This window comes from Microplitis mediator, chromosome 8, assembly GCF_029852145.1.
Source record: "Microplitis mediator isolate UGA2020A chromosome 8, iyMicMedi2.1, whole genome shotgun sequence".
In the NCBI taxonomy this organism is placed as follows: Eukaryota; Metazoa; Arthropoda; class Insecta; order Hymenoptera; family Braconidae; genus Microplitis; species Microplitis mediator.
Genome location: NC_079976.1, coordinates 607,487 through 631,761, shown reverse-complemented (window position 1 = coordinate 631,761; position 24,275 = coordinate 607,487). Strand labels below are relative to the sequence as shown.

Sequence of the window (24,275 nt, the reverse complement as noted above, 5' to 3'; positions counted from 1 at the left end):
CAAACACAGAGTCTTGGGAAACTTATTTTCCTCAAGTCTGTCCTTTTATTTAAAGAATGGAATTTGTACTAGACGTAAGCTTTTTATTATTGTAAACTTAAAATATTTATAAATATTGTAACTATAGTACCTAAGCTAGAAATAGTTAAGCCGATTAGAGACCCCAATAAACTTGGAATACTCTAATGTTGGCAAAGAGGCAAGTCCGGAGCCATAAAACATTGTACCCTAGGAAAATCCCTTAACCACGCCGGATAACAGCACAGCTGCTGAGTATACGAAGCCGGTGGTCAAGAGGAGATCCGATCCTGCCGGAGAGAGTCACTCACGTGACGTCAGATGGACCAGTCCCTAGGACGAACCCAACCCCCACTCAAGCCATCAGCACGGACTTGCCATAATTTTAAGTTATGTTAAGATAGAAATATTTTGGAAATCGAGTCGACAAGTGGTGCCTTGTAAACTTACTGATAAAATACAGACCTCCAATCATAATTATTTATTTAATCATTTTCTTTTTATTCAAAGACCCTGCAGTTAAGTTCAAAGTTATTTTATATTTTTTACATCGCGCTCTCGAAGTTGAATATTTCAATATTCCCGGGCGAATCGACCCCGTCGATAAACTAAACTAGAAAAATAAACTTCCAGCTAACCGCTAGGAGGAGGCTATAACACACATAATTATCGTACACATCCATGGAGAATAGAGACAACTGCAACTGATTAGTTGGGTCAGTTATATAGTTCTGAATGTTTTGATTGAGCGAGCATTTGTTGTGCGAGTACAAGTTTTTCCGGTTGACCGTAGATTCGTTCTCGAGCCTAGTTTACCGTAGTATTTGTAAATTATTCAGTCAGGTTTTATTTGAATATTATCGGACTGTCGTGTATTTCATTTATTATAATTTCCTGAGTAATCAATTATTACATTAATTAGTATTTAGTGTATCTGATATTCGTGCGACACTATCTTCATTATATTACTTGTCTTAGTATCATTATTTGTGAACAATACTTTTAATATTAAATGACTGTGTTGCATAATTATTATTTGGTTATAAGGTAAGTGACCCCTCTATCGGCCGGTTAAGCATATTTTTTTTTTTTCGAATTAAAATATAAAAAACCAATTCATGTATAAAACAGTAATAGAACCTTGAAGCTTATACATTTAACTTCAAATTAAAAAAAAATAGATGTAAAAATATTTATTAGAAATTAAATAATAAATGAAAATAACTTTAATTCCTGATGTCCCCTCTATCGTCCTGCCTAGACCCCCTTTATCGGCCACCTTTTAAATAAAATTTTAGCTGATCGGATGTATATAATTTATTTATTTATATTCTAAATATTTATATTTATTTTGACATTAACAAATTAAATTGACTATTTTGCATATAAGTGCTGATAACCTCAAAAAAAATAAAACTAATATGGCCGATAATGCATACAGCGGTAATTTTCTTGTATCTATATTCGGTCCCCCTTATTTTTAATATAAATTAGGCACAAATCATTAAATTTTCAACTCCTAAAATTAGTATGAAATGAGCTAATAAGATTTCAAAAAGAAAAATCGGACTTTTATTGTTATTTTTAATTTGTAATTGGTTATTGAAAAACCAAGAATACTTAATCTACCTGATAAGAAATCACCAGAAATCGCATCTGACGCGCTACTATTTTTTTTTCATTATAAAATGAATTTTTACAATAATCAAAGTATGTTTAATCTAAACTAGACTAATTTTACTTTTTTTTAAAAACTATTTACGCATGAATACGTACTTATTGTAGAAATATATCGATTTTTCGACTAAGTAGCTGATAAAGGGGGCCTGTCCGATAGAGGGGTCACTTACCTTATTCTAAATAAAAATGAGAGGTATTAATATTGAGACCAATACTCGGGATAACGCCTAAGCTTGTAATGAGTTTCCGACAACCTTGGCTTCACTTCGGCCAACAATTACATGTGATCTGGGACATTTCTTACTTTACTTCCCTAGGTGTGTAATATACTATTTTAATAATCTATATCATTAAGAGAATAAGGAAAATTTTGTTCTTGCCATATCTATATGATAGAATTAGTTAATGTTGTTGGAATTGGTATCATTAGATATGTCTGTTATAATTTTTTTTTTTAGTTTTTTGGAAATATTTAAAAATCGACTCCATGAATCGAATTCAAAATTTGATCAGCTTTAGAACTTGATAAAACGCGTCGATTGCCACCTCAACCGTCTCAATCGGTTTATTCGTTTGAGAGATATCGTTGGAGGAAAAATGGTAAAAAACTATTTTTTCGAAAAAAACGGCATACAAAAGTATTTTCGAGCTCGAAGAGCTTGAAAATATATTCTCGACAAAGTTTTCGAGCTCAAGGAGCTCGAAAACAGCGGGAAGTTTTAGGGCTGGCCCGCAGGGTCAACCGGTAGACAGATTTTTTTTACGGGTTTGTGTTGTTATAAAAGGCGGTATAAAAGTTTAAATAATTAATCTATAAATTTTTTGTTTCTTGGAGCCCTTTTTATAAACATACTCAACAAGATGACAGTATGAAAGTTTATAGAATATTTTGATTTCATTACTTATTAATTTTTGAACTAACAAAAAAATTAAAAATTAAATGCAATTATTGTTATTTATTCCGATTACTTTATATATATATATATATATATATATATTATATATACAAATAAATGATTGTGACATTTATTATCATCGCGATTATCAGGTTTTCCGAAGCTCATTTACCGATAGCTAATTTTTTCAAATTGCTCGTAATTTGATGTCACGTGATACAATAAATATGTTTTTGTTTATTTAATAAATAAATAAGTAGTTATAATCAATAATCATTACTTACAATGCAATTTTATTACTCAATTTTTTTTAACCTATGGATTTTTCTATTCCGTTTAACCTGCGGAATATAAAAATAATTATTATTTAATTACAGTAATGAAATTAAAAATTTAAAAAATAAATTAATTTTTAATTATGAATTATTATAATTAGAAAATTTATAATTAATGATTCTCACCAATCATTTCATTAGAATTCCAATTTATAATAAATTTAATAAAAACAAATAAAATTTAGAAAATTTTAAAATAAATAAAATTTAGGATAATTTTTTAAAATTAAATATTAATTTTGCTATGAGTGTGAATGTATCAGACATCAGCCAAATTAAAAATTATAAATAAATTAAGAAAATAATTATGTATAAAAAAAATTATTTTGTTATTAATTACTCAATTTTTAAAATTTTAATTAATTAATAACCGATACTATTACAAACTTACCAATTATTATTTCACGAATCATATATTCGGAATTAGTCGTTGTTTAGTTTTAAGGTTGCGTATATATTATTTCCGCATGTCCCTCATTAATGACCGCGTGGTTGCGGGTTCATTTCTATAGAGAGAGACAAATCTCCTCCTGACAATAACGCGGTAAAAATAGCGATTCATAATTGGTCACCTCCTGCAGGAGTATTCATGCGTGTCATCTTAAATTATACTTTTCATTCTTTCTTATTTATTTTCAATGACTTTGTCTTTGTTATCCGATCGCTATTGACAGATTTATAAATAAGTTTAAGGGTTTTCATTTTTTCATAAAAGAAATTGTTTGCGATAAAGAAATTATATTGTATTTAAATTTATAAAATAAGGAATTGATAATTTTTTTATTTTTTAATTAGGTCATTTTTTAAAATTAGAGTTCGTGATAAGATTTAATACGAACGATATATTTATGACCCCATCCATGCGTAGGATCGAGTAAAACGGCTCAATCACTTTCTCTTTCTTTGTCTGTCGTTTATTTTCTTATTCTTTTTATCAACATGCCAGAGAGAATAATAATGACCTGTTGAGTCAGTTTTAAAAAACAGGTGATGTATAAATCTACTCTGATAAGAAATATTGTAATTATCAATTGTTTTCTAATCAATTGAACATGATACATTAATTTATTGTTTGTAAATTACACTACAGAAACAATAAATAATTCAATAATTTAATTAAAATTTTTTTTCAGGACATTGAGTAATTTAAAAAATAAAAGAAATGTTGGAAAATCCAAAAGTGCACACCTTAATTGCTCATTTTATTTTTAATCATTACTTTTATTGTGTAATATCAATGTATTTTTTTTTTTATTATGAACTTTTATTCAACTTACAAATTATCAATCTAATTTTTTTATTTATTATTTTCAGTTTAATATTTTTTTACTAAAATTTTTTTTAAATATCCCGCCTTTCGTCTTGATGTCGTTTTTTTTTTTCAACGTATTGATACGCTAGTGCGTCCACCAGTAGTTGACAGAGAGAAACAATAAAAAAATTAGTAAGAACAATAAAAAAAAAAAGCAGCTAAATTTTTCACGAATAATCAGTATTACGTCGTTAATGAATTACAATTAAATTAAAAGGATTCAGATAGTAATTTTTATAAGGGTTCTTGTGATAAAAAATACAAAGACAATAAAAAAAAAAGTTAAGCCGATTAATGGTGTCTATCGAGAGTTATCGTGTTTACGAAGTTTCATACGTCTCAATTGACAGCACTGGTTTCTTGAGTTTAAATAATTTATTTTAAACGAATAAAATAATGAATCGAGTTAATTTTGAGTTCAAATTGTTCCTTAATAAATTCTCTATATGCTAGTATACAATTATAACTATCTTGGTGTGATAAAAATAGTGTAGATAAATTTTTATGTGAGCGCTTTCGCGCTTGAGGTGTGCAATTACCTACAAGTGCCACAGAGATTCAAAGAAATTGACAGAGTTTTCTATTAATTAATGATAATTAATATTTATTTATAATATTGTAAGTATGTTAATAAATTTTCTTAATAAGAAAAAGTTTTTAATATATTTCATGCAAAATGAAATTGGAGTCAATAAAAACTTGAACTTTTATGATGACATTTTACTTTATTTATTATTTTTATAAAAAAAATGTTGAATTATTTATTTAAAACGAAAAAAAAAATTTTCTTTAATTTTTCTTAGTAATTCAATTATTCCAAGATTGCGATGTGAGTTCTGATAAAGAGCTGACTGGTATAGCTGGCAGTTATGATAAAAATTGGCTGTTCTGTCCCAAAGATAATCTCTAGATATAAAAAAAAAACTATTAAATAAAAATAAAATTAAAATTCTTAGTTAGTCAAACAAACCTGATTATTCCATAAAGTTTTTCCCAAATCAGACGAATAAATTTGCATCCTTCAATTCTGCTTGATAAATATCTTTTACCGATTAATTGTTTAGAGCCTTATCTATTTTATAATCCTTGTAGAATAAATCATTGGTTTGCGTCATGACCGCAGCACTTTTGGACATAAATCCTCTGTAAATTAAACTTGGGGAGCAGAAATTAGCCACAAAGATATCCAGCGACTTGCTAATCTGTTGTTGGTCTCATAAAATGTTAGTCTTTTGTCAAAAATCAGTCCATAATTATCATTAATAGTTTATCCATCAGTTGAAAAATGATCAACTATCTTCAGAATTACCGGACTAGGGTCTGTGAATTTATTCGTTGGAACTTGACCCAAAAGAGGCCAAGGTTTCGGTTTGTATTTTCACTTCTGGTTGATGAACTAAAAAAAAAAAGTCTATTAAATATTAAATATATTTGTAACAATTTTATTTTAAAAGTATACTTATTAAGTTGGTATAAACTTTTAAAAAACATCTTATCAACTCTCATTTCTCTTTAAAAAAAAACTCCAAGACTTAAATAAAAATAATTAGCAAAAACTTGCAATTCAGCAACAACAAAAAACTCGATGATCGTTTAAATTAATCCGATAATTTAGTCATAAATTAATTGGTATCATTGGCAAAGAGAATATATCATGAAGAAAAGAAAAAATACAGGAATACTTTGCTAAATAAATATAAAAAACTAAGAAAATATCTTTAAAAAAAATTATTTATAATCAGTAGCAATTGAGATTAATTAAAATTTTATTTTGTCTAATTGGAAAAAAAATACACAAACGATAAACTTATCTACGAGACGTAAAAAAGAACATTTACATCTAGAAAATATTTCAAGTCAACGTACAAAAAAATTTCTTTAACAATAAGAATATTAATTAATAATCAGTAATAAGTAAATGAATTTGATAGTTTCATGAATCTAAATAATTTTGTACGCTATTTAAAAAATTAAAATGTCTTTGTACAAGTGTATTAACATGTAAATGGTAATCATTTACATCAACATCATCATCATCATCATCATTATCATGATTATTAAATTTTTATTTTATTTATAAGTAAACACTAGTCGTAATTATAAAGCCGTAGCTTCTTTTCCGACAAAGAAGCCAAGAAAATCTTATCGTTGGTAGCAAAGGAGACCATGTCCAGCGCGGGATCATGAGCTTGGATGCTGTGGAGCTGCTTTCCGGTTCCGATGCTCCACAGGGGAATACTTTTGGTGTTTTCTTGATGTGTTGCCACGGGAGTGTCGTCTTGCAGGTTCACATGACAAGGTCGGGACATGAGTTTCTGCGAGTTGCCTGCGTGGAAAGTGTGGACGATGTTGCAGACCACAGAGTTCTCGTTGCCGGCCTCGATGGAGAGCACGAGGTGTCTGGACTGTGACTGCCGTGAGTTCGGTCTCGAAGAGACTAGCGCGTGGTGATTCTTCTCGTCGCAGCGTATTGACATGAAAGGGCCGTCCAGAAACATTGATTTGGGCCCGTAGACGTTGTTCCAGGGCTCGTAAGCGAAGTAGGTGTTTAATCGAGTGGCTATGAACTTACCTCGGATCAAACATAGGGATCATCAGGTTGACCCAGAGAGTTCGCTTCTATTTCCTGGACATCCTGGTCATTTTGCCACTCAGCTGGTTCTGCGTAATTGTATCCAGCTGCTTCAGCTTCTTGGACAATTGGCTGCCACAATTGGTTGTTATCTATCACAACTTCGTTTCCTATTGTTGGTACTCGTTCCACAGCTTCCACCAGCTCCACTTGACCCTCTACTTCGTCTGAAAAAATTATTTTCATTAACTGTTCACTTTCAAACCCACAAAATAAATATATCTTTATAAATATGTACTGTATTCCGTTTTCTTTTATGTAACCATCAAGTTGCCAGTTTAAATTTATTTTGACAGCCTAACCTTGACAAATAAACGGCAAATATTTTTTTTATAAATAGTTCTAACAAATTGACGTTCACCTAAACGTAATATCTGACATCAACACACAGCTGACGACCAAATAAATATATTTCACATCACACATCAGCTTTCTGTGTTTAAGGTTTTCAAAATTATTGTTATAAAAATTTAATTTCACTTAAAACGTAAATTAATGCTGATTATTAAAACTGTAAAAATACGGATATATGTAAATATATATAAATATACGAAATCTTTTGTTCTACTTATATGGATCATATAAATACAACATATACGTAATAAAAAGATAAGAGAAATTACAAAACCTCATCATCTGTTTTTTTTAAATTTGTTATTTATTGTTTATTATAAACATATATAGATTTTATGAAAAAAAAAGTATTGTTTAATTGTTTGATGTTAATTCTTGAAGCAGAGCACTTGTTGCATATGGATTAGATTTTGGTACCTAGAAAAACATTTAAAAATTTTAAAATTAAGCTGGAAAAGTTTGGAAAGCAAAAAGAAATTTTAATTATTTTTTATTCTAAATATTTTTTTAATTTGATGAAAATTGAATATTTCAGTGCACTGGTTTTTCTTGGCAATACCGAGTGAAATAATTAATTTTAAAAAAATTAATAAAAGTAAAACTTGAAATTATTTTTTCGAAGTTTGCAAAAAAAATTTTAGTCGAGTAGGGTAAGAGCACCAGTACCCAGCCCCAAACCAGTAGCCCGCCACCTCATGTTAAATTATATCTATATATATTTAGAGTCAGTATTAAAGTATATGGCTGGCTGGCTGCTGGTTACTTATCTGTTCCTTGTATAAAAAAAAGTTAAGCATCGGTATAACTCGAAAATAAAACAAATACTGTTTTTATCATTGAAGTAAATTTATAAATATATATATATATATATATATATATATATATATATATATATGTATATTTATAAACTATTTTAATGATAAAAACAGTATTTGTTTTATTTTCAAGTTATACCGATGCTAAATTTTTTTTTATACAAGGAACAAATAAGTAAGTTATCGAAATAATCGCTTGCAGCTAACGATTAAAAATCGCTAGCAGCTAGCGATTATTTTTTTCAGTGTAGGTACTGGTGCTCTTACCCTAAATGATTTAAATAAAATATAAAATTCCAGCCACAAAAATTTTGTACCTAAAAGTAAAAAGTCGGATGTTTGAAAATTTACAAAAAATATTTAAATACTGATGGTCAATGAAAAAAAATTACCATGTGTCCAGCACGATTGATCCAGTACATTTTCAATTTTCCGTACTCTTTAACGAAACCTTCAACAATATTATCCACAACAAACGGTTTCCTTCGTAAACTTTTCCAGCCTTCAGTCCCAGACCATTTCAAATTTTCGACCCACGTAACAGTTCCATAAATCGGTACAATAAAATCATACTGGCCATTATAAACAAAAACTTTCAAGTCTGTTTCATTCAGCAATCTTTCAACTGCAATAGAAATTCGAATAAAAAATTTTGAATCCACAAATAATTGAAATAATCGTAACTCACCGATATGAGTTACGGGTTTCATTAAATCAGTCCGTAAATTGTCTTTAACTGGAATCGAGCAAAACAGCCAAGTTCTGCTGAGATTTAATGCTTTCTTAACGTCAGTATTCATGTGGATTTGAATTTTTGATGCGGATTTCAAAGGAGACTTTTGTGGAGGATCACGGTAGCCAAAAGATGTTGTATAACCTGGTGAATTTTGTCCGTCCGTTTTTTCTCTCACGATATAATATAGATCTATATTACTGTCTATTGTATGCAGCATAAATGTAAATAGATTAGATGCTTTTAGCCATTCGTTATTTTCCGTAGCTTTTTTAATTAAATCAGCTACTTGTTTTATTTTTCCATAATCTAGAGTATCTATGAATCCCTTTTGGAAATTAATTACATTAATCATTTAATAATAATAACAATAACAATATTTAATTATTTTCTTACTGAGTAAAGTAAATATGGCGCATAAGAAAGTACTGAGTCCATTGGAGAAATCCATGAGTTTCCTAACGCGATTCCTCTTAATTTACTTTCAATTATTCCACTTTCTTGAGCCTGTTAATAATTAATTATTAATTATATTCAATTGGATACTTGATAGTCGATGGAAACAGGCCAAAAATTAGCCGATAAATAGTCAGCGTATTTTCAGCTTTTTTCAGGCCTAATTATCGGGCATTTTTCGGCTCAGCTACTTTTCGGCCGGTATTCACTACCTGGTCCTTCTATCGGCCAATTTTCAACCGAAATAGTATATTACACATCTAGGTCAACAAACATGTGATCTGAGGCTTTCTTACTTTACTTCCCTAGAAGTGTATAGTATTTTTTTCCTCGACGGAGGCGGAAAGCGGCAACTTTGTTTTGCAGAGCGGGGCGAAAGTTGACGCTTTCCGCCCGGAGGTGAGAAAAAAAATTTTATCATTTTTTTGGCTTGGAATTTTTTTACTCGAGTCCTTATTTTATAAAAAAAAAATATATATGTATATAGTTACTTTGTACCACAGAAGAGCAAATTCAACGGCCATTTTTCCGCCGTAAGACTGCCCGAGTATATAAGTGGGCACATTTTTGAACTTTGGAATTTTTTCAAAAAACTCTTTGATGCATTCAATGAGATCATTGGCTATCTCAGTCGTGTCTTTAGCATAATTATAGTTATAGTCGACATAACTGAACCCCACACCCACGGGATTGTCGATGAATAATATGTTGTAATCATTTATCCATGTGTAGTTTCGTTTATTTAGATTTACGTCAAGTGGGCCCAGTTCCTCGAAGGTCCCAAGGCCGGTTGACGACAATCCAGGGCCTCCTTGGAGCCAGATTAGTAGTGGCTTATCGAATACATTAAAATTGGTTGAAGAATTAAGCCCAGGTGGATTAACGTAATAAAGCCACCAGAACATATGAGCACCTGGTCGGACTGTTATGTAGCCCCAATCTTGCTCGCCATCACCGAAGCCTTTTTTTCCATCAATTAAACAGATTTTTTCTGAAAAGTTCAACCCATTGATTATTTTATTATGTACATAACGATTTATTTTATTGATAACTGGAAAATTTTTGTATTTATTTTATATACTACCTGCTACCAAATATATCAAAATCCAGGTAAAAACCATTTTTTAAAATAATTCAGTGTTTGGAAAGATAAATAATAGAAGACTTGTGATAAAAAAAATTCTGTACTACTCTTTATAGCAGAGCTTAAAAAGCGGTTAGAAGCAATTAGAATTATATTTATCAAGTGTAATTATTAGATTTTTTTCTCATTATTAAGTAATAAAATATCTATTAACGACTTTGTTTTGTTAGATTGATAAATATATCCCAAATTTTTAGGTCATTGAAACAATGGAATTTTTTTGAATTTTATAGATATCTGGGACAATCCAAAAAATAAAAATTTTTTTAAATATCCGGAGAATTCCATAAAAACAAATCTGGAAATACGGTTGACTCTGATGGCCAACTCGAAAACCTCGATGATATTGAACTCTGGGAGCTCTATACCATTATTAGTAAATTTTTCATCTTTTCAAGCTCAAAAAACGGTTGGACCGAAATAAAGGGTTCCAATATATATTTTGTCTGGAGATATTTTGTCGGGGATATTTTGTCAGGTGCTCAAAACGCCTGATACCGGGAAATAAAGTACATTACTCTAAAGAACAGTAATTTTGTCCGACGATATCTTTGAAGCTAATCAATTTTCACGTGCTTTTGAGACAAATTGATTGAGCGGTTACGAGTTCTGCAACAAAAACCGAAAAAAAATTCAGACGATCGATTTCAAAGTCTATAGGACCCAAAAATGTCGACATCTGATGAAAAAACTATTTTCGGACATCGTCCAAAACCACTGAGTTCCTCTTTTTGAGAATTTTCAATTTTCCGCGGTAAGTTTAAAAATTAAAAGCATCAATGAGAATAAATATTTTAATTTATTAAATTTTTCAAAAATTATATTTATTAATTCTTACAGTACATTAGTTTGTAAATTATTTTTTTTACGTGAGATCCATAATTCAAATAAAAAAATAATTGTCGACATAAACAAACCGATGATCGCAATACTAAAAATAAAACCCATGTCATCCATAGTCAGCGGTCGGTATTTAGTGGGACCATAAGGACGTTTTTTACCAACAACTTTTTCAAACCAATAATTCCTCAGCCCACTCTCGAATAATCTTAACAATAGACTTTTAACTTTTGGAAAAAGTGGCCATCGATGCCGCGCATAGTAGACGTGAAATAATCCCGGTATCAGTGATTTTTTCGGCATATGACAGTCGCCGACAAATGCGGTATTTCCTAGATTTAATTCTTCCTCAACGTAGGCTTCGTTCGGCTCCAAGTTTTCACAAGTCAGGCTGTCGTTTATTATTATTTTAATATATTTGACTTTGTCATGACGCAAGACCTCGCCGACCCAGTCGTTGGTCACCGCAGTGAAATTTAATTTATTTATGTCCTCAAGTGTTTCAATATTACGGACACTTTTTTCGCCAGTGAATATTTTAGCCAAATTGCCCTGAACTACGGCGTTTATTATCATAAAGACAATAAGGATGCTGCCAAAAAACAATCTGCCGCGGGAGGTCCTGGGTAATTTGGGCAGGGGCGAGCTCAAATACACCCGCAGAATGTCAATAAAATTATTTGAGTACGGGTCTTTTATTATAAAGTTCAACACTACGTAGCCAAAAATGCTGGTAAAGAAAAAAAGTACCGCGATACTTAGGGGTAAGAATGATAACAGCTTTTGTGCGCTATTTAAATATCCGCGGTGACGTGTCACTGCGGTGATGCCTGTCTGCAAAACAAAGTGGGCGAATTCAACTTTCTGGTCGTTGTTACGGACAATTAGAGAGTTCATCAGAAAATCTCTTTCTTTTGATATTAATTTGTTGAGCGATAAATTTTTTTTTGGAAACTGAGTTGAGTTTGCGGTAACTGGTGATGCTGTTGATGAAGGAGTAGACCCGTTGTATTTATCGTAGATCTGGTATGTCGCGTTCAATTTTTTCCATAGAACTTTATTTATCAAGTAGTCGTAGCCGGATATGTTGACGATAGTCTCGTTTATTATCGAGTATGAAACGTATGGAGGAAAATTTGCTGCAGCTAATTTTATTGGATACCCTCCAAAATTCATTGTTTTTTCATAAAATAATCCGCGGCATGATTCATCTGTAAAAAAATAAATTTTTATCAATGAAATTTTGAAAATTTCTTAATTAACTGAAAAATTAATTGAATAGAAGTAAAAAAATTAACTAACTTGTAAATTTTTGTCTGAATAATGTCCAAGGATGATTATTAATACTAATAACCTGTGAAATTTTTTCCCATGGTTTTGGAGCAAAATCATTAAATGGATTGAATGTATAAATATACTGAGTCTCGTTACTATCAAAGCATAAAAATACACAATTGAGTACATCATTTTTCCAAGCTTCCAATAAAAATTCTTTCGAATTGTCACAATTAGTATTCTCACTGTCTACGACAAAAAAAAGCTGTTCATAATTATGCCAACTTGAATTATTTAGCGTCCGATTAAGTTCCAGCGGCGATGATGACATGAAAATAGCACCCGCTATCGGGCTCCTTTGATCCCGCGGAATCGTTTTGTATTTATCGAAATTATCCATTAGATTTATCGCGCCAAATTTTTCATATTTGAATGAACTGTAGAGCGGTAAATTTTTTTTTTCGAATATCAGCAAAAATGATTGGACATCCGGGTAACATTTCTCAATTAAATCCGACTGTAAAAAAAAAGATAATTATACACTGATAAAAAAGTTGACTTGATTCAAGAGCGAAAATCTTGAACTAAGAATATCATTTTGAAGAAAATAATTTTCTTGAGTCAAGAGATAAAATTTTTGAACCAAAGTAAATTTACTTGAACTAAGAATACCCAGATAGCAAAATGACGTCTTGATGAGTTCTGAATGAGTTCCTATTTATGATTTGGACGTCTTAAAAACATGTTAAAGAAGTCTTTAAGAAGTTCTCAAGATGTCGAATGCGCCACCTAACGAACTCAGTAAGACGTCTTTAAAAAGAGTTATTTTTTTTGACTCCGCAAATAAGACTTCAGAATGAACTTACTATGACGTCTTAAGGAGTTCCTAATTTTGACTTCATTTTGACTTCAAAAAAGTTAAAAAAAGAATACATTAAGACGTCACAAAACTGACGTCTTATTTATGGAGTCTTCAAGAACTCTTAATTAAAAGTTCTTAAAAATGACACCTTTAAGAAGTCATTATATGACTTCTTGAAGACTCCTTCAAAAATACGTCGTAAAGCAGTCATTCTGACTTGAATGCTGTCTGGGTAATTTCTTAGCTCAAAAATTTTTTCTCTTGACTCAAGAAAATCTTTTTCTTCAAAATGCTATTCTTGGTTCAAGATTTTTTCTCTTGAAACTAGTCAACTTTTTTATCAGTGTAGAAGAAAATTTTATTCTTTGAATATTTATTTTTTTTACCGTAAAAGCCGCCTGTTTTTGGTGAATCGTCCGTGATAAAAGTATCCTGTGTCCATAAATAAACTTAACTGAACATAAAAAACTTATAAAATAAATTGCTAACGACATTTTTATCTAAAGTATAAATAAAAATAAGTACTGGTTTTAAATAGAACAAGTTGCTTCGCAATGAGTATGAACTGAATCTGTCTGAAATAAAAGTGTCTCGGTTATAACTGAATGAAATTATTTTCAGTTGACTAATTGACGTCTAAGTACTATCTCTGTTTGCATCGATTGACACATAAGTGCTCTTGATATTCCGAGGGCTGGAAATACTAGATTCATCATATTTAACGAACACGTCTGTCAGTTCTTTCGATTAAACTCAAATATTTCGTATATTTGTAAATCATTACCAATTTTTTTTTGTTTTAGAATAAATCATTACTGCTATTGAATACAATAAAAAATCTAATATGATTATTATTTATTTTTTTTTATTATTGTCATATTCAAAAATTTTATCTCAAATTTATTGAAAAAAAATCTAATAATAATTTTTTTATAATTCAAATTTGAATAATTTATGAGTTCGTTGAAAAAAAAAAAAAATTTTTTTAAATAATTTATTTATTAGTTTTCTAAAAAAAAAAAAATCTAAGTCGGGTTTGTTTTGCAGAATCGAAATTATGAATGAATTCATTGGAAGTGTCAAATTTTGCGGGCAACGTGGTGTCCAGTTGCGGCTGTAAGACGTCAGTTTCTCTCCAAATTGGCTGTCAGGGAAAATTATTGAAAAAAAATATATATATAAATATATCATATGGTAAGTTATCAAAAAATATTTATGGATAATGTAGAGATTTCAAATGATTTACCATTCAAATATTTGGCGCCATCTACCACAAAATTTGAAAACTCATTTCATAAGTTGTGAATCATAACCTTAAGAAAGCAATGTGACATTTTTGATAAATAAACTGTTAGAATTACACGTGTTGATTGTTTATCCAATTAATTTTTTAAATTTTACAAAATGGTAATGACATTTATTATAAATATGTATCTAATTATATGATACTGAAGTTAGCCGACGTTTAATAATTTTTTGATTTTGTTTTTTTAAGCAATAAATTATAAAAAAAAATATTTGAAAAATTTGCACCTGTAGTTTTTTAAATTTTCTATATGTGCATATTTTTATATATTTTTTTTTTGCAGTTGAATTGTTGAAAAAAAAAAATCCAAAAAATTTTAACTGTCTGCTAACTTCAGGATCATCTAATTATTTGAAATTATTAATTTATTATTTTATTTTTTAGGGTAAAAGTAAGAAAACACGAAAAGTTGTGATGCAAAAATTCGCACAAATGAAAAAAATGATAAGTTTGAGTGATTCAAGAATGTAAGGAATCAATTAATTAATTTTAATTATTAATTAATCATGAGTTCTGACGTTTATAAATATTTTTTTTCCAGAAAAGAAGATAAAAGAGCAGCGCCGAAAAAAGTAAAAAAGGAGGATCCGACTGCGTTGAAAATTAAAGAAGTGTAAGAAATTAATCTATTTATTAATTAATTAATGTTCATTAATACTTCATGTAATTAATAATGCCTGATTTAATTTCAGCCCTCAAATATCATCGGCGCTATTTTTTGAATACAACACACAACTGGGACCTCCGTATCGCATACTAATAGATACAAATTTCATAAATTTTTCGGTTAAAAATAAACTCGATATAATTGAAAACATGATGGGATGTCTGTACGCCAAGTGCATTCCCTACGTGACAGATTGCGTGGTCGGGGAGTTGGAAAAACTCGGCCGGAAGTACAGTATCGCGTTGAGACTGATCAAGGACCCGCGATTCGAACGACTCCCGTGTACTCACAAGGGCACGTACGCTGATGACTGTATAGTCCAGAGGGTCACGCAGCACAAGTGCTACATCGTCGCCACAAACGACAAGGACTTGAAGCGAAGGATCAGAAAAATTCCTGGTGTGCCCATCATGTACGTCGCCCAACATCGTTACACTATTGAACGCATGCCGGATGCCTATGGGGCTCCCAGGACATAATTATTATATAGATATATATATTTTTTATTTTCATTTACTTGTATACTTAGTTTTGTAATTAAAATACAATTATTATTATTATTATTATTATTATTATTATTATTATTATTATTATTATTATTATTATTATTATTATTATTATTAACATTTATTATCAAAAGACCTGGGTTCGATTCCCAGATCAAACCACCATCATTTTATTTTTTTTTTTTTTCAAAGTTATTTTTTATTTTTACTCAGATCAAAATACATTTATAAGGTATAAAATCAACTATAAAAAACTTAGACACTAGAATATAATATTTAGTGGTTTGCTACCGTGGGTAAATCTCGCCACCATACAAGAATTATATTATGGTAAATATATTGATATTTTTCAATGACAGGCTTGTTTTAAATTGCTTAATAATTTCTGCAAAACGAACTTTAGATAATAGATGTCAAAAAAGTGAGTGCTAAAAAAACATCTGTCCATCATTTTATCTCAGTATTTGTTTCTCTTTCTATTATTTATTTTTTTTTTTATTCATACTTAGTAGTTACAAAGTCGTAAATTTTTAATAGAAAATTTTGAAAATAAGTACGGGTGTGAATGTAGTTGACATCAGAAAAATGTAAAATTATAAATAAATAGAGTAAATAATTTTAAAAAATAATATAGTAGAACCTCTATAACTCGAACTCCAAGGGAGAGGCAAAAAAATTCGAGTTATAGAGGATTTCGACTTAGGCAGCAGGAGCTGTCGAAATTTATGTGTATTGCAGTGAATCCTAACTAAATCTAAAGGTATGATAATTTTACAATCGTCAACAAAAAACCTGACGTCAGCTATAAGTTCCATTACCATTTCGTAGAACTGGTAATCCTAATAAGATACTTACATACGGTAATAATTTTAAACTCGAGATAAAGAGGTCCAAGTGTATGTATTCGAGTTATGGAGGGTAAAAATGTACAGAAATAGCTTGTAGGGACTCACTAATTATTTCGACTTATAGAGGGTAAAAATTTCGAGCAACGGAGGTTTTGGGGCTTGGAGGGAAGGGGATGAAACATTTCTTCGAGTTTAGGAGGTTTTCGACTTATCGAGGTTCGACTTACAGAGTTTCTACTGTATTTATAAAAAATGCACTTATTAATTTAAAAATTAAAAAAAAAATTTATTTCATTAAATATTGACTCTATTCATTAATAATTTTAAATTTGTCTTTAATTTCGATATCTTTTAAAAAATCTCACTCCTAATTTTTTATGAAATCACTTTTTTATATTTCTTATTAGCAATTTTTATCACATACATTTTCCAATTTTTTTTTTTCGCCTTCAGGAAATGAGAATCAAAAGAACAAAAATAGTGACCTCGCTCTAATTACTAATTACTGATTACTAGTAATTACAAAGTTTAAAAAATAAGTTAGTTTATAGATATTTTATTTCCGTAGGCTAGTAGCAGTACAATCTAATTTGTTATGCAACTAAAAATAATAAGTATTTGAAATAATTACAGCAAGTAAATAAAAAATAAAATAATAAATACAAGAGCAGTGAGTTTAAAAGTGTGAGAAGAAAGATGGAAGATATGACCCTTGAGACAGGATATTATCTCGTGTTATGACCTGGGGGGACATAGCATTTCCAACAGCCGACGATGAAACAACAGCCACGATGCTCGATGGCCATTACAACCATAATCGCTCAGTCTTAGACCAGCCGATCTACGAAACCTCAATCTCTATTTCTTCTTACACACATCCCCTTTCTTCAGTCAGTCTCGTCCTATTCCCCGCAGCTTGGATCGGAAAGTAAAAAACACAGGACTAAATTCCATACACTTATCCGTAAAATTATCTCCAGTAAATAAAGAGACAGACGACAGCCGAGATATCACTTGAGCAGAGCTCCAGAGTCGCATTATAAATTAAAAGAAGAAAAGTCACCGAGTGAGAGTTTCTCTAATCATATCTCGGTCTCGAAACAATAGAAATGTTAACGTCTGGGTTCTATTCAGTTCCATCTTACCATTTGTAATTATTTACAACCAATAAGAGGAGAGCTAGCATTTAAAAACAAAGATTTCCTATCCTCTGACAATTATCCGAACCGAGAGTTTACTTGCTATTACTTATAATTGATTTAATCTATTAAACTGTATCAATTTTAAATAAATTTTTCAAAGCTATTAGTGGGTCTTGTTTTTTTATTTCAGATGATGGTTTATATAAGAATAGAAAAAAGATTAAGATGATGGAGATGAAGGGGATTTAGACTGTCGAACGTCAAAGGATCATCTTATAATGTGTGTGTTCCGTGTGTGCGTGTGTGTACATACACACGTGAGTTGATGTTTATAGTTATAGAGTATAGAGGACTGGTTTTATCCATTTAGAAAAAATATATTCATCTCTTTCTATCTTTGTTTCTTTCATCTCTCTTCGAGGTTTCATATCTGTACGGCATATCCAATCGCAGAGAATAGCCGTGGCGAGAATTGAATGGGAATAGAGCAATGCAAGTAAAAGGGTGATCATGGCTATATATATATATATATATATATATATATATATATATACGTACAGAAAAGAGTTAGTGTGGAACGAAAAGTACAACACGCACGTTAAAAAAGGACCTCCACACACTATATATATAGATATACATGTGGTGTATAGTCTTCTTGTGTGATTCGTGGAAACACAAAAGCCTGGCTGATTGGATGCACGATTTTAGCGATCACGGTCTTTCTTTTCTTAAGACCTTTTTTACATTTTTTTTTGGCACTCTATTTTTCTTCGGCGCTTCGTTATTTTTGGATGAATTTCGCACGATGAAAAAGATAGATAGCTTCTTTTTTTACTTTATCTTATTCCCCTTTTTTCATTTTTTATGTACTTTAGCGTAAATGCTTACGGAAATATATAATGAGAATGAGATATTTCGTGAATGGACTCAGCCGTTAATTTTTTCATCCTTTTAATTTTTTTCTAATGATGACACTTTTTATCCACCATTTTGTTTACTACTCAGATAACTAAAAGCTTATATTTTCTCATCGTATTTCACCGATAAGCCCTCCAGTTATTTTACAAACTCCAAAATGAAAGAAAAAAAAATGGCTATTTTTGATTAATAAATAATTGTACGGGCCGACCGTTACAACTCAATTAAAGATTTTCCCTGGATTATCGGGGTTCTATTTATTATTAAATTAACCATTTGTTAAACTCCATTGTTCCATAACTAATGCTTACAATTTAAACAATACCACAATAATTAATTTAAATATTTCTCATATTTATTTATTGTATGTGTACATAAAAAATATACATATATATTAATATTATCATTATATTTTTATTATAATTTATATTCTTCCTTTTTCATCATACTCTTTCATTGCTCTCTTACCGCTATAATCTCAGCATTCCGATCTCTGAGGACTCGGCATCTCTCTCAAGTTAAAATATCTTTTATATATATATATAGATAGATATACATTTATATATAAATATATAGTAAGCTTGAGCACAATCGCAATTTACAATTGATACTATACATTACGATTAGAACATAAACATTTAACATTTTCCGATTTACTTTCTTGGAAAAGTTACGTTTAGTTTTCCTAAATCTATTTCACGTTATATTTTATTGATACAAAAAAAATATCTTGTACTTTTTTATGTGACTTTTTCTTCTCTACAAATTTTGTTTGAAAGTTTTTTTTTGTTTATGAAATATTTGCGAAAATTCTGTTTTCGGGGGCGTTTTTAACTTCCCGCTAAGAAAATTGAAAATTTTCAAAAATTCGGGAAGTTATTGGTTTCGGTCCGATTTATGAAAATCGAATTTTCATCAGATGTCGACGTTTTGAGGTCCTAGGAAGTTATTCTGACTAATTTCGGGATGATGTCCAAGTGTATGTATGTATGTATGTATGTATGTATGTATGTATGTACGTACGTACGTATGTAAATATCTGTATCTTTTGAACGGATGAACCGATTTTGAACTTTAAGGTGTCATTCGACGCGGCTTGTTAATATCTTGAAGCTGTGAGAAATTGAGCTTGATCGATAAGGCTCGTTCGGAGATATTCCAAAAATAAAATTTTTTCAAAAATGTTTTTTTTGGATAACTTTTAATGTGCTCGATGGATTGATTCCAAAATCGACTGGGCTCTGAAGCTTTAGAAGCCGCGTCGAATGCCACCTCAACCATCAAAATCGGGTTATTCGTTCAAGAGAAACCGTTGTCGAAAGAATTCAAAAAAAATTTTTTTTGGTTTTTTTGAAATATCTCAAAATCGACTCGATAAATCGAATTCAAAATTTGATCAGCTTTAGAACTTGATAAAAAATGTCGATTGCGACCTCAACCGCTCAAGGAGCTCGAAAACAGCGGGAAGTTTTAGGGCTGGCCCGCAGGGTCAACCGATAGACAGATTTTTTGTTTATGAAATATTTGCGAAAAATCTGTTTTCGGAGGCGTTTTTTTTTTTAAACCCCTAGGATGACTTTTTGAATTTGGAAAGTGATTGTGGGTGATATCATAGACCTTCAATGAAATTTCCATCAACTTTCGAGAAATGTTTCCTATTTCGGAGTTTCGATTGGAGTACACGTGCCTTGGGTTGTTGATGTTGTTTGCTTGATTTTATTCGCTTTGCTTTGATTTGATTTGCTTTGCCTGTGCCTATAAATAAATAAATACATGTATATATGTATATATATATATATTACGTAGTGTGTACATTCTAAGATATATCGGGTTTGTTGGATTAATCAAAAGTACACAACCGCGTTGTTACTGTTGTTGTGGTTTGTGTTTTTGTACTACAACTATTATTATTGTTGTTTGTATATTGAGTGGAAACTGCATGCCGTTCACTTTCGATTCTCCCTGGGGCCCCATTGCTTGCTCGATTGCGCCTTTAATTATTTATCGGTCAGCAGAGATCATTTTTTATTTTTTTATTTTTATTTTCCTTAATCTATAATTCTATATCTCGTAATGGTCACGATGAAATCGCCATCAACATCAATAGATTTTAAATGATATCCCACATATATTTTTACTTTTATTTTTACCCTTTTTTATAAACATCAATTACTAATATTTATAAATACGGCAATCAAGACTACAGCTCGAGTTAAGTCATAAACTTATTTTTTTACTTTATCGCCATTCCGGCTAATGGATTTAGATTCGATACATATAGACATATATATATTTATTATTTTACATTCAATTGCTATTTATACTCTAAAAGCCCAAGTTTTCATTCATTTTTATTTTACTATTTATAAGGATATATATAAATAAGTCATTAATTTTTTTTCTGTAATAAAAAAAAAATCACTTTCATTGGGATTCGATCCGCGAACTTTCGAATTAATACCAAGTATTCATTACTTTTAATTTAAATTGAATTATTAATAATAAATTATGTCAGATTTAAATATTAATTATTTATTAATTTACAAAAAAAATCCAACATTTTTTTTTATTTAAAAAATTTACTTTCATCGGAATCTGCGGGCTTTCAAGTCATCAGACACCGAACGTTTAATTGAAATAATTATCAATGCCTAATTATTTGTATCTCTAAAATAAATTTCTTTTTTTTTTTTTCAATGAAAAAATTATCTCTGGCCGGGATTCGATCCGTGAACTTTCAAGCCGTCAACGTCACTACTCAGTTTAATTGAATTATACTAAATGCCGTTAGGCTTTTATCTTTCCACTGATTTGGAAGCGAAGCAGAGACGAAAAATTTCTATCTGTCAAGAAGACAGTCTTGTAAAAAGTAATAATTCAATAAATATTTTCATATCGAATCGATCAGGGATTTGAGTTAAATATTTCCATTTGTCCATTAAATATTATTATGATACATCTCTTGTTCACTTTAACAGTGAATTGAATATTTGTGACGAATAGAGGTGGAGTCTGAGAATCTACGAGGGCAAACGGTCAACTCATACACTACACAGGAGGTAAAATAACTGACATACCGCTACATTCTATCTATATAAACACAAATACACAGAGAGAGAGAGAGGGATAAAAAAAACTAAGATACCTCTGAAATAGAAGCTCGATCATCCATCATCTTAAGAAAATATGCTCACTGTGTGGTGGCGCTCGGTCCGCCTAATCCAAAATTTTTTTTTTAACTTGATTGAAAACCGACTAAAAAGATTACGTAAAATCTATTTTTCAAATTATTATGAAAAAAAAAAAAATAAGTAAATACTAAAGAGATTTAAATGCCGCTTATTTTATAAAACTTTTTAAATTCGCTTATTTAAAAGTTATTAAGTATATAAATAATCCGACGATTATATTCCTGCGCAATAAATAGGATCTTATCTTTTAAAACGAATGTTTTTAATTCTTTATCTAAATTAATTAATTGGATTGGACATATAAGATTCCAGGAAGAAGCACGAGCCAACTGGTAGTAATGCTGTATGAATAACCATGTGTCAAGTATCTTAATGAAAAAAATAAAAAAATATAAATTTTAAATAAAAATGCTTTTTAAGTAAGTAGTGTTTAATGCCCGCAAAGTCTAAGGAAAAAACTCCACATACATTCTCGTATATGTGTGCACATGTTGATGTACGTGTGTGAGGAAGAAATCACTGAAGACTTTCACCAATTTGTAATCATAAATCAGATGTGTTCGATCTATCGTATCGTATCGCGAATTGATCGCGATCTATTTCCTTAAAGAGCAGTAATATCTTTTTACGGATTTTCCATCATCAGCGACCACACGTGCCTTTGAACGCTTACATAAATAAAAAAGGTAAAAAAAATATTAAGAACGTGAGTAAGAGTAAATAAATTAAGACTCTGAAATAATAATATTTAATAGTATAAGGAATGTAAATAAAGATGAATGTGAGAATATGATGGATATGGATATAAATTTATATTTATTAAGTTTTGAGTTTAAAACGGTCAATGTCCTTTTATTTCGTCAGCAAAACTTGATTCAACGACCTCCACTCTCTTGATATTTATATTTATATATATATGTGTGCTACAGTTGTATTTATTTATAGCTAATTAATTTATGCGAATTTACTGTATATTAAATTATCGCGTGCATTACGCGCATTTGTTAATAAAAAATTATTGGGATATGATGAATATTAGGGTGGGTTGAAAAAAAACTTTTTTTTTTTTTCTTAGCATGGGGGTAGAATTTGTACCTTATAAAAAAAAAATTTTTTTCAAGAAAAAAAAAATTTTTTTACTCAACATTTTGAGGTGGCCCACTCGTTTTTTAAATAAATAATTGATTAAACGGGGAAGTTCCAACGAAAAAAATTTTTTTTTGACCAAAATCGTGGAAAACATCTAATAATTGTCGAATGTGATTTTTTTTTACTTCACTTTAATTTTAATTCATAAGAAAATGCTTTTCATTTTTGAATTTTTTACTTAAATTACAAAAATAATAGGAAAAAAATTTTTTCAACTCCTGACTTTCAATTAGCTTTCAAGGGGACACCCTACAGATTCTAGAACACCATGTAATTTTTTTTGTTGGGACTACCCCGTTTGATCAATTATTTATTTTAAAAACGATTGGGCCACCTCAAAATGTTGAGTAAAAAATTTTTTTTTTTCTTGAAAAAATTTTTTTTTTTATAAGATACAAATTCTACCCCCATGCTAAGAAAAACAAAAAAAAAGTTTTTTTTCAACCCACCCTAATGAATATCATGAGGTTGATATTTATTGAGCGATTGATGTTGAGTAAAATTTTTCGGCTGTTTAATATTTATTTATTTAAGGACATTTGTTTGTTGTAAATGGCATTAAACATTATTAATGTCGATAATCTTTACAGGAGACTTTGCATATTAATCGTGACAGTAATGGAAGTTGATGCTGTCTAATCGACTTAGCTGGTTGTGCTCCGAGTGCTTTTAAATCTTTGATCTTGAATCGCTGATAATAGTCGCGACGGAAACTAGGTTGGAGTTGTTTTATAAATAAATAATCGAGTATATACTTAATGGAGGCTTTTTTATTTTCTAAGTAAATTTATTTTGTTTCAAATGTGTAGAGGTAAAAAGTAACGTTATACAAATTAAGGCGCCCGCATAAATTAAAAAATTAAAAAAAAAAATAAAAAGTTTGTGTATATAACTACATTAATAATAAATGAATTTGTAATAACTGTTGGACTACAAGTTTAAATAAGAGCCCTCAAACAATGCGAAGACAGAGAGCAGAGTAGAGTACGCGGGCAGGTAAAAAAGTATTGTGAAAAAAAGTAAATAAAAAAAAAGAAATGGTGGTAACGGATTAGTTAGTTGAAGTGGCCAGGTCCTCTGAGAGATGGGATGCGCTAAGTCCTGATGTAGATCCACGACTTAAATTCACCGGAGACACCTCGTCCTCTTGAGTATCTCGTCGGTCACTTGTTCACTCAAACTCCCTTACTTGTTTC

General features: G+C 30.1%; 4 protein-coding genes across 9 annotated transcripts in view; 1 reads left to right on the top strand and 3 right to left on the bottom strand.

Moving 5' to 3' along the window:
• Positions 1 to 24,275, bottom strand: part of LOC130673051 (aldo-keto reductase family 1 member B1-like) — a 109,554-nt gene that overhangs the window by 612 nt on the left and 84,667 nt on the right. The gene's annotated exons all lie outside the window — the stretch shown is intronic.
• LOC130673054 (rRNA-processing protein FCF1 homolog) lies at positions 729 to 15,891 on the top strand. Of its 6 annotated transcripts, none has more exons than XM_057477943.1 (6): positions 729 to 1,065; positions 1,831 to 2,015; positions 14,400 to 14,546; positions 15,043 to 15,125; positions 15,200 to 15,271; positions 15,351 to 15,891. In XM_057477943.1, the coding sequence occupies exons 3-6, from the start codon at positions 14,544 to 14,546 to the stop codon at positions 15,802 to 15,804; spliced, it is 612 nt and encodes a 203-aa protein (XP_057333926.1). In that variant the 5' UTR covers positions 729 to 1,065; positions 1,831 to 2,015; positions 14,400 to 14,543; the 3' UTR covers positions 15,805 to 15,891. The 6 variants fall into 6 exon arrangements, with proteins under 6 accessions (XP_057333926.1, XP_057333924.1, XP_057333927.1 ...); XM_057477941.1 differs by having other exon boundaries at positions 1,804 to 2,015; XM_057477944.1 differs by lacking the exon at positions 1,831 to 2,015.
• Positions 7,582 to 10,352, bottom strand: LOC130673238 (retinoid-inducible serine carboxypeptidase-like). Its single transcript, XM_057478196.1, has 6 exons — positions 10,316 to 10,352; positions 9,723 to 10,222; positions 9,172 to 9,282; positions 8,731 to 9,103; positions 8,435 to 8,667; positions 7,582 to 7,644 (listed from the first exon to the last, which is right to left on the bottom strand). Exons 1-6 carry the CDS (start codon positions 10,350 to 10,352, stop codon positions 7,582 to 7,584), a joined length of 1,317 nt encoding a protein of 438 aa, XP_057334179.1.
• Positions 11,210 to 13,933, bottom strand: LOC130673236 (uncharacterized). Its single transcript, XM_057478193.1, has 3 exons — positions 13,739 to 13,933; positions 12,518 to 13,007; positions 11,210 to 12,426 (listed from the first exon to the last, which is right to left on the bottom strand). The coding sequence occupies exons 1-3, from the start codon at positions 13,844 to 13,846 to the stop codon at positions 11,210 to 11,212; spliced, it is 1,815 nt and encodes a 604-aa protein (XP_057334176.1). The 5' UTR covers positions 13,847 to 13,933.